The sequence below is a fragment of the Tupaia chinensis genome, unplaced genomic scaffold (genome assembly GCF_000334495.1).
Source record: "Tupaia chinensis unplaced genomic scaffold, TupChi_1.0 Scaffold000548_1, whole genome shotgun sequence".
Taxonomy (NCBI): Eukaryota; Metazoa; Chordata; class Mammalia; order Scandentia; family Tupaiidae; genus Tupaia; species Tupaia belangeri.
In genome coordinates this window covers 463,778-474,846 of record NW_006160060.1, presented here as the reverse complement: position 1 = coordinate 474,846, position 11,069 = coordinate 463,778, and the positions used below count along the sequence as shown (strand labels likewise).

Here is an 11,069-nt window from a genome sequence, read left to right as displayed (position 1 = left end):
AAAAAATCCAAATAATTCTTTTTAAAAATAAATAAATAAATTCCAGTGTGGAGCTAGCCAACGGCATGACGAAGGCAGCTGGACCACACATAGCTAACTGTGCAGTTAGAGTCCCAGACTCAGTAGCTTGAAAAACATGTTGAACACATGTGTGTATGTCCAAAATCCTGAGAAGAGAATGTAAGAGAAGGGATTGTTGTAAGACTCTCCCCTTAGGGGAAGAACATGATTTCTCATGTTCCCTCTCTTTGTTTTTGTCTTTCTCCAGCAAACACACATACCCTATATCTGTTGAGAAAAAAAAAATTCCAGTTTGATAGTTTCTGTGTTTACTTATTGAAACAGTTGAGTTCCTGCTGTTTTTCCCCATTTGTCTCATTTTTTTTGTTGTTGTTTGCTTCCTCATATGCCTTTTTTTTTTTTTTTTTTTTGGTCTTTTGGGTTAATCCAGCCCTTTTTTTGGATTCTGATCCCATTGGGATCTGTGATTTCCCAGCCTCCCAGCCACTTGATGGCTGGAAACAGGACTACATAAAAGCCACTTGTAGCTGCCCTGCTTCGCAAGTTCTCGTTTTTGGAGAAACTAAAGCAAAAAAACCTTGACAAAGTGCGGCTCCTCTTTCTCTCTGAATTGTTTGTTACAAGCACTTTAGTCATCTCTGGGCATTTAGAAGAGAGGAGTGTTTGTGTGGAGAATAACAATCTTTTCCTAAAAGTACTTTAGTAATTATTATTTGTAGTCCTCTGAATTTTGCTATCATCTGCAAATGTCCATCCACACTCTGAAGAGGAAAAAGAAAGACCTTTTTTTATTATTTAATTTAATTTATTTATTCATTTATTTTAATTTGACCAGAGAGAGAGAGAGAAAGTGAGAAAGCAAGCCACTAGGTCCAGGACTTAAACCATGGTCGGCCATGTGGGTGTGTTCAGCACCTTAACCACCACGCCACCTGCTGGTCCCCCAAAAGAAAGATCTTAAGACCAGAAGGAAAACTGAAAACAGTGTCAGTGTGTGTGGATTGACTCCCTTGTATTGCAAATTAAAGCAACTGCACAATACCTCTGGGCTCTTCCCATCTGAGTGTGTGGGCATTGCCCCCAGCAGCATGTACAGAAGAGTCAAAGTGAGAAAGCCAGTTTGAGTGGGAAGACAGAGGTAGTGGTCTCTGGTGAGAGTGGGGTCCAGGAAGCGGGGAGGCACCTAGAGGACCTGGAAGCACATTGTGGAAGGCATATGCTGGAAGCAGCAGGGACAGAGGTTTTAATTTGACCAGAGAGAGAGAGAGAAAGTGAGAAAGCAAGCCACTAGGTCCAGGACTTAAACCATGGTCGGCCATGTGGGTGTGTTCAGCACCTTAACCACCACGCCACCTGCTGGTCCCCCAAAAGAAAGATCTTAAGACCAGAAGGAAAACTGAAAACAGTGTCAGTGTGTGTGGATTGACTCCCTTGTATTGCAAATTAAAGCAACTGCACAATACCTCTGGGCTCTTCCCATCTGAGTGTGTGGGCATTGCCCCCAGCAGCATGTACAGAAGAGTCAAAGTGAGAAAGCCAGTTTGAGTGGGAAGACAGAGGTAGTGGTCTCTGGTGAGAGTGGGGTCCAGGAAGCGGGGAGGCACCTAGAGGACCTGGAAGCACATTGTGGAAGGCATATGCTGGAAGCAGCAGGGACAGAGGTGTGGGTGTGGAGGGTGGTGGAGGCTCCCATGTGGTGGCCCCTGGGGCTGCATGGACTTCACAGACACCTGGTGTGGGTGTTTGCATCATTTGGTCAGTCTTTGTCTTTTTCTTTCTTCTTTTTTTTTTTTTTTAAAGAATTATTTTATTTAACTTTATTTATTTTAATTTGCCCAAAGAGGGACAGAGAGAGAGAGAAAAAAAACAAAAAGTGAGAAAGCAAGCCACCAGGTCCAGGACTCAAACTGTGGTCAACCCATGTGGGAGTCCAGTGCCCTTAACCACCATGCCACCTGCCAGCCCCAGTCTTTATCTTCCTTTCTTTCTTTCCTCTTTCTTTCTTTCTTTCTCTTAGTTTGCTAGAAAGCACATGTGTTCTCTGGAAAGAGATAGAGGGGGAAAGTGAAAAACCACCTCCCATGGGGGATGGTCATGTCATCATCTTTTCTTCTCCACTCTCCTCTCAATTTTGTATGAACACACCCAATATGTTTTTCAAGTTGCTGGGTCTATAACTGGAACCTTGCAGTCATCCATGTGGGAACCAACTGCCTTAACTATAGGCTACCGCTGACCCTAGTCTTTTATTTTTCTAAATGAAAGTATTAGGTGAACCAGCAGATGGCATGCAGGTTAGGGCAGCTGGTTCCTACATGGCTGGCTATGTGGTTTGAGTCTCAGACCTAGCAGCTTGAAAAACACACTGGTTAGATGTGAGGGAGTGCTTAAAATCCTGAGAGGAGAATGGAGGGGAAGGGATCCCAGTGTGACCATCCTCCCTAGGGGGTCATTTCTCACTTTTCCTCTCTCTTGTCTCTCTCCAGTGAGTAGACATACCCTATAGCAAAACTTAAAAAAAATAGTAACAGGTAAGATAGTTTGTATCTGTTAGGTTGTCAGGAAACTTATGACACATTTTTGCATAGAAAAACATTGAAAAATACCTCATGGGGATGGGGGTCGGCAGGTGGTGTGGTGATTAAGATGCAAGACTCCCACATGGTGACCCAGATTCAAGTCCAGACTTGGTGGCTTGGTTTCTCACTCTCCTTCCTCTCTCTCGGGTCAAACTGAATAATAATAATAAATTAGCGAAATGGGGCTGGCAGGTGGCATGGTCGTTAAGAGTGCTGGACTCCACATGGCCGACTGTGGTTCGAGTCCTGGACCTGGTGACTTGCTTTCTTGCTTTCTCTCTCTCTCTCTGTCCTCTCTGGTCAAATGAAAATAAATAAATAAATAAATAAATAAGTAAATAAGTAAGTAAAGTTAAATAAAATAATTATTTAAGAAATATTAAACGAGGGAACCAGCAGTTAGTGTAATGGCTATGTCGCTGGACTCCCACGTAGTCGACCGCAGTTCGCGTCTCGGACCCGGTGGCTTAAATCTCACGCCGGGCGCGTGTGCGTGCGTGCCCAAGATCCCGAGAGGAGAATGGAGGAGAAGGGATTGTGGCGTGACCGTCCCCCCTGGGGGGTGATTTCTCGCTTTCTGTCTCTATGTCTCTGTCTGTCTGGCGAGCGCACGCGCCCTATAGCGAAAACCTCTCCAAAAAAAAAAAAAAGCAAAACAAAACAAAAAAAAGAAATATTAAACGAATGAACTTAAATAATTCTTTTTTAAAAAGAAAAATATGTTATGACTTTCCCAACAACCTAATACTTTCACCATAATTTTGTAAATAATGTTTTATGTGACACTGAAAATAATCATACTCTCAAAATAAAATTTTAGCTTTGTTGAAGATAGAGACTTTATGTCTTCTTTTGTATCAGAACAGTGAAGACATTGTTGCTCACCAGCTGTGGTGCACATACTAAAACTTGATATTCATTGGGGTGGACAGATCTTGTCTGCTCCCAGCATAGGTGGACTGGCTGGGAGAAGGATTGTCAAGGCAGTAGGGCTGGATCAGTGAATGGTTTCTCAGGTTGCTGTGTGGCCAGTTCTGGTGGATGGTGGAGGCTTCAAGAATAACCCTGGGCATTATTCCGTAAGATGGGGGAGAGAACTGGCAGAAGAGTATAGGGTCAAGCACAATAGCTGGCTTTTTTTTTTTGAGAGGCTTTTGCTATAGGGGGCCTGTGCTCGCCAGAAAAACAGAAACAGACAGAAAGTGAGAAATCACCCCCCAGGGGGGATGGCCATGCTGCAGTCCCTTCTTCATTCTCCTCTTGGAATCTTGGGCACGCATGCACACGAGCCCGGTTTGAGTTTAAGCCACCAGGTCTGGGACTTGAACTGTGGTCGACTACATGGGAGTCCAGCAACATAGCCAATATTCAATCTCCTTGTCCCAAGCACAATAGCTGTCTTGAGTTTGACTTGAAGTTGAGTTCTGAGAAATCTGGGGCAGGGATCTAATGTTCACTCTGAAGGAGGCTGGTGCTGGGGCAGTGGGTTTGTGAATTGTTAACTTTCTCAGGATGGTAGAGTGTTCCTGGTACTGACACATGGGAGAGATGGGGACGTGTTGGCCTGACAGACCCGTGGACACATCTCAAGGTCTTCTGATCACTGAGAGTGGGGCTGGTGAGTGGGTGAAAGTGGGTCAGCACCCACGGGGCCCTGGAGAGCATGTGTAGAGCTGGGACATGGCAGCAAAGCTGTGAGGACTCTGAACTGACCAGGGAGGCCTGGTGAGAGTAGGTACTAGGATGCCCCTGCTTGAGCCCCAGGAGTCATGTGTGTCCTGCTGGCGATGGACTTCTTGGACTTTGGTGTAGAGTTGCTGAGGATGGATTTGCAGGGAGGGGAACGTGACCCTTTTCATCCTTGCTTGCAGCTCTGAGGCCATCACGATGTTCTGGAAGTTTGATTTAAATACTGCATCCCATGTTGACAAGCTATTGGACAAGGAACATGTGACACTACAGGAGTTAATGGATGAAGATGACATCTTGCAGGAGTGTAAGGCTCAGAACCGGAAGCTGCTGGACTTCTTGTGCAGGCAGCAGTGTATGGAGCAGCTGGTGAGCCTCATCACACAGGACCCACCCCTGGACATGGAAGAGAAGGTCCGCTTCAAGTATGTACTGAGGCTGTGGCCAGGGCCCAGCACCCTGGGCAGTACTACAGGGAGGCCATGGGTAGTGTCTAAGGACAACCAGAACCAGGGCTTTCTGACAGAGAAGCCAGCCTTAACCCTTTGTCTCACTTTAGAAATGAAGACGCCACTGCTATTGGGCTTGTTGCTGGAGATAATTAAGACTTGAGAATCTCTTGTGTATGAATGTTCTCATTCTGAGTTAAAAGTAAGCTCAGATCAGGACCAGCAGATGACATAATGGTTATGGTGCCAGACTCCCATGTAGTTGACCGCAGTTCAAGCTCCGCAAGGTGCGTGTGCATACGTGCCCAAAATCTTGAGAGGAGACTAGAGGAGAAGGGACTGCGGCATAGCCGTTCCCCCTGGGGAAGATTTCTCACTTTCTGCCTCTCTGTCTTTCTCTGTCTCTCTAGGGAGCACCACGTGCCCTATAGAAAAACATCTGTCACTAAAAAAAAAAGAGTAAGCTCAGATTGGGACCAGCAGATGGCATAGTGGTTATGTTGCTGAACTCCCATGTAGTTGACAGTTGTTCAGGTCCTAGACTTGGTGGTTTAAAACTCATGCTGGGCATGTGTATATGTGTGCCCAAAATTTCAAGAGGAGAACTGAGGAGAAGAGATTGGGACATGGCCACCCCCTGAGGGGGTGATTTCTCACTTTCTGTTTCTGTGTCTCTCTGGCAAGTGCACATACTCTATAGCAAAAATCTCTCTCTTAAAAAAAAAAAAAGAGAAAACAAGCTCAGATTACGGCATGCCAGTGTTGTGAATAACAATATGCTGAAAAGAAAGACTCAGCCTGTGATAGAGAGACAGGATTATGCTGAGAGGTCACACTATCAGCAGGGTTGGCCCTACGGCTGACAAACTCTTTTTTTTTTTTGACAGATAGAGACAGAGACAGAAAGTGAGAAATCACCCCCCGGGGGGATGGTCACACCACAATCCCTTCTCCTCCACTCTCCTCTCGGGATCTTGGGCACGTACGCACACGCGCCCGGTGTGAGTTTTAAGCCACCGGATCCGGGACACGAACCACGGTCGACTACGTGGGAGTCCAGCGACATAGCCATTACGCTAACTGCTGGTTCCCGGGCTGGCAAACTCTTCAGGCAGGAGAAATGTGCCCTGACTCCTTGACCCTGAGAAATTTATTTTGGGGCTTCTGACGTAGAGGAAATACATTACTGTCATCTGTGCTATGACTGTTCTGCAGATTTTTTGAAACTTATGCAAGGCACATGTGTATGTGTGCTCAAAATCCCAAGAGGAGAATGGAGAATGAATTGCAGCATGGCCACCCCCCTGAAAGTATTCCATTCAGCAGTTGATGAGATGTAAGGAGAGGACAGAAAAGGATGTGACAGTGTGGTGAGATTGGAGCAACAGGGTTTCAGGTAATGACAGAGGAGTGTGCAAAAGAGGGATCACGGGTGACAAGGACAAGACAGACCCCGCCCCCCAGCTGTGAGGGTGCAGCTCTGTGAAGAGGCCCCATGACCTGCAGTGCCTCCAGGACAGCTGTGGACAGGTAACACCGCAGGGATCAGGTTAGATTTGGCAGCCCTCAGAAACTTAGGAGGAGGTGTAAAATACTTGTGTGTGATAGCAGTCTTTTTTTTTTTTTTTTGGAGAGGTTTTTGCTATAGGGTGCGTGCGCTCGCCAGACAGACAGAGAGAGACAGAGAAATAGAAAGCGAGAAATCACCCCCCCCAGGGGGGATGGCCACGCCGCAATCCCTTCTCCTCTATTCTCCTCTTGGGATCTTGGGCACGCACGCACACGTGCCCGGTGTGAGTTTAAGCCACCGGGTCTGGGACTCGAACTGTGGTCGACTGCATGGGAGTCCAGCGACATAGCCATTATGCTAACTACTGGCCCCTGTTTTTTTTTGTTTTTTTTTAATTTTAAGAATTTGGTAAAAGGTATGTGTGCTTGCCAAAGAGAATAAGAAGGAAAGAGAAGATATCCCAGAGGGGATAGCTGTGCTACAGTCATTTTTCCATTTTTCTTTCAAGATTTTGGGCTTGCATGTACATGTACCTGGTCTTTTCTTTTCTTTTCTTTGAGAGGTTTTTGCTATAGGGCGTGCACATTCACCAGAAAGACAGAGAGAGAGAAAGCGAGAAAGCACGTCCCCAGGGGGCTATGGCCATACCGCAATCCCTTCTCCTCCATTCTTCTCTCAGGATCTTGGGCACGCATGCACATGCGCCTGGCATGAGTTTAAGCTACTGGGTCCAGGACTTGAACCGCGGTCGACTACATGGGAGTCCAGTGACATAGCCATTACGACAACTGCTGGTTCCTCTCTTTTTTTTTTAAATTTTTTTAGAGATTTTTGCTGTAGGGTGCATCTGCTCGCTGGAGAGACAGAGACAGAAAGTGAGAAATCACCCCCCGGGAGGTGGCCATGCTGCAATTCGTTCTCCATTTTCCTCTTGGGATTTTGGGCACACATACACATGCGCCTGGCATGAGTTTCAAGCCACTGGGTACAGGACTCAAACCATGATTGGCCATGTGGGAGTTCAGCACCTTAACCACTGTGTACCTGCTGGCCCCAACTTGGTATGTTTTTCAAACCACTGAGTCCTAGATTCAAATTGTACAGCCAGCCATTTGGGATCCAGTGCCTTTACCCACTGTGCCACCAGCTGGCCCGGTAGTAAAGTTTTAAAACAGGCTCAGCAAGCTACGGCCATAAGTCAAATCCTGTTTTTGTGTGGCCTGTGAGCTAAGGATACATTTACATTTTTAGATGGTTAGGAAAAAAATCAGAGGAATATTTTGTTGCATGTAAAGATGGCATGATACTGCATATTGGTGTCTACCAGTGAAATCTTGTTGGATTTCACACTCATTCATGTGAAGCACAGGACTGAGTACTTGCAGCAGAGATCATCAGACGTAATTGTTATTGGGACCAGCAAGGGGTGTGGTGGTTGGAGGCGCTGGACTCCCACATGGTTGACTGTGATTCGGGTCCTAGACTTGGTGGCTTGTTTTCATGCTTTCCCTCTCCCCTTCTCTGGTCAAATAAATAAATAAATAAAGTTAAATGAAATAATTATTAACAAAAAAAAAGTAATTGGGACCAGCAGTTGGCATAATGGCTATGTTGCTGGGCTCCCATGTGGATGACTGTGGTTTAAGTCCTAGACCTGGCAGCTTGCTTTCTCTCTTTCTCTCTCTCTCTCTCTCTCTCTCTCTCTCACTCACTCCCTCTCTGGTCAAAATGACTAAATAAATAAATAAAAATAATTCAAAGAGATTCATTAAAAAAAAAAAAAACCAGCAACAACACGCTTGGCATGTATGCATGTATATGCCTTATACCCTAATAGGATGGAGACATGGAGCAGGAGGGTCTATGGCGTGGCCACGCCCCTTTTGGGCACTTTCCTCCTCCTCTGTCTGGCAAGCATACATGCCCTCTGGTCACGCAGACAAAAGCCTTCTCTTTTACTGTAGGAAGTCAGTTTGTGATGTCTGAAATTGATAAATAGACGTGTATGTTAGAGGAAAGTGCTAGACGGGTGTATAGTGATTCCCTCTGAACAGTGTGACTTGAGGTGGGGAAAATGTTCCTTCTCATTAACCCTGTCATGTTATCTGATTATCTGAGTTATTTTTTGGAGAGGTTTTTGCTATAGGATGCGTGTGTTCACCAGACAGACAGAGACAGAGAGACAGAAAGCAAGATATCACCCCCAAGGGGGAGGGACACACTGCAGTGCCTTCTCCTCCATTCTCCTCTCGGGATCTTGGGCACGCACACACATGCGCCTGGCGTGAGTTTTAAGCCACTGGGTACAGGACGCAAACCGCATCAACTACATGGGAGTTCAGCGACATAGACATTTCGCTAACTGCTGGTCCCGTTATCTGAGTTTTGAAAGCATGTGCATATGTCACTTACATGGAAAACATTCAGATGCTTTTTTTGAAAAGGAATAGAATGGATGGGTGGATGGATGAGATAGAGCTAAAGAAGTTGGGTCAAATTATTTTTATTTATTTTTACTTTTCTTTTTTTTTTTTTTTGGAGAAGTTTTTCGCTATAGGGCGTGTGCGCTCGCCAGACAGACAGAGAGACATAGAGACAGAAAGCGAGAAATCACCCCCCAGGGGGGATGGTCACGCTGCAATCCCTTCTCCTCCATTCTCCTCTTGGGGTCTTGGGCACGCACGCACACGTGCCCAGTGTGAGTTTTAAGCCACCAGGTCCAGGACAAGAACCGCGGTTGACTACATGGGAGTCCAGCGACATAGCCATTACACTAACTGCTGGTTCCCTATTTTTACTTTTCTGAGATGAGGAAAGTGTATAATTATGTATGTAGATCAGGATTTGGCAATCTACGTCTGGAGGGTCAGATAATAAATATTTTAGGCTTTGCGAGTCATAAGGACTCTGCTTGCAAATAGTAGCCTGAAAGCAGCCCTAGAAAATAGCACACAGCTGCATGCAGCTGTGCTTTAACCAGCTCTGTCCCTCCAGACTCTACTGCTCCCTGTCTCGGCCACTGACAGACTGAACATCTCCTCCAGAACAGCCTGTGTACTTTTAGAGGTCAAGGTTCTATCTGCAGACCTGGCTGTAGACCTATGACTATAGACCAGGTAACAAAAGGAGTTCAAAAGTGGAGAATTTTCAAGCTGTGCCTGTTTAAGAGAAGCTGTCCCTGGGTAGTTTGGGTTTAGGCAGCAGCCATTTATCTTGTTTAAAGTCAGAAGCTACCCCAGACAGGGAGTCTAGGTAGGCATTGCCTCTTCTCCAAGGTTTGAGGTGTGGCCTGCTCCTCTTCTCTGGAATAGCCCCTGCCTAAAAGGCCACTTCCGTGCTTGTCCCCGCCACAGCAGGGGATCCATCCCAGGGATGTTCAGCAGTAGCTGGGTAGTCCAGCCTAGAACCATGTGGTTATTTGTGATTTTTTTAAGTCCTGCCTAGATTGCTTGCTGAGTTCTGGGTCATTTGAGAAATGAGATAAAAGTGGGGCCAGTAGTTGGCATGGTGGTTAAGGTGCTGACTGGATTCGAGTCCCAGATCTGGCTGTTTTAAAAATAATGCCGGCTGGGACCAGCAGGTGGCATGGTCGTTAGGGCAGCTGGACTCTCACATGACTGACCACAGTTTGATTCCCAGACCTCGCAGCTTGCTTTCTCATTTTCCTTCTCTCTCTGGTCAATTTCAAAAAATAAAGATAAAAATAATGACAATGAATAAAATTAAATAATTCTTATTAAGAAAAAAGAAAAATAATGTTGGGTGAGTTTGTGTATGTGTCTAAAATCCCAAGGGGAGAATGGAGAAGAGGCTGTAGCATAACCATCTCCCTGGGGGGGGATTTCTCTCTTTCTCTCTCTCTGTGTCTCTTTGTCTCTCTCAGGTGAGTCCACATGCCCTATGGCAAAAAACCTTGGGAAAAAAAGAAAAGAAGACAATAAGATGACAGAGCCAATAGATAGATACCAAGGTATTACTTCTGGTACTCATAAAGCAGTGTAGTTTATGCCTCTGGACTGTGGGCATCATTGTTCCAAACTGGTTTTTGTTGTTGTTGTTGTTGTTTTCCCTGAGGGAGCGGCTTTGCTATAGGGCGCATGCGCTCGCCAGAAAGACAGAAAGTGAGAAATCGCCCCCCCCCCCATGACCATGCCTCAATCCCTTCTCCTTCATTCTCCACTTGGGATCTTGAGAGCACGCATGCACACGCGCCCCATGTGAGTTTAAGTCACTGGGTCCAGGACTCGAACCATGGTCAACTACATAGGAGTCCAGCGACATAACCATTATGCCATCTGCTGGTCCCCATTGTTCCAAACTATTCACCCAGGAGAGAACACTTGAGTCTACTTAACCTCCAGGAATGGCCCCTCCCCCAGGAAGGCTACTGCCTAAGGAGCAGACCTGGAAAGAAGCTACCCTCGGGCTGGCAGGTGGCATGGTGGTTAAAGGCGCTGGATTCCCACGTGGCCGACCGTGGTTCAAGTCCTGAATCTGGTGGTTTGCTTTCTCACTTTCCCTCTCTCTCTCTCTCTGTCTGATCAAACTGGAAAGTAACAATAATAATAAAGTTAAACTAAAATAATTATTTAAAAAAATTAAAAAATTAAAAAATGTGGATTTGCAATCATCTTTAAAAAAAAAAAAAAGCAGCTAGCCTCTACACAGAAGAAAGTATACGAGGGGAGAGGGAACTTCCACCATAGCATTCCTGGACCCTCTCTCCCACTCTAGTGATCCCACTGTCCACATCCTCTGTGATTTCTTCCTTTCTTGGATTCATTGCCTATGGTAAATTATATCCTGAGCAGCTTCTTGGGA

The 11,069-nt window shown here is 45.9% G+C and overlaps 1 protein-coding gene across 1 annotated transcript in view; it reads left to right on the top strand.

Moving 5' to 3' along the window:
* Positions 1-4,487: 4,487 nt before the first annotated feature.
* Positions 4,488-11,069, top strand: part of PPP6R2 (protein phosphatase 6 regulatory subunit 2) — a gene marked incomplete at its 3' end in the record, with an annotated part of 68,759 nt that continues 62,177 nt past the window's right edge. Inside the window, 1 exon segment of the mRNA XM_027775333.1 lies at positions 4,488-4,714. Coding sequence (XP_027631134.1) covers positions 4,488-4,714 — 227 coding nt within the window.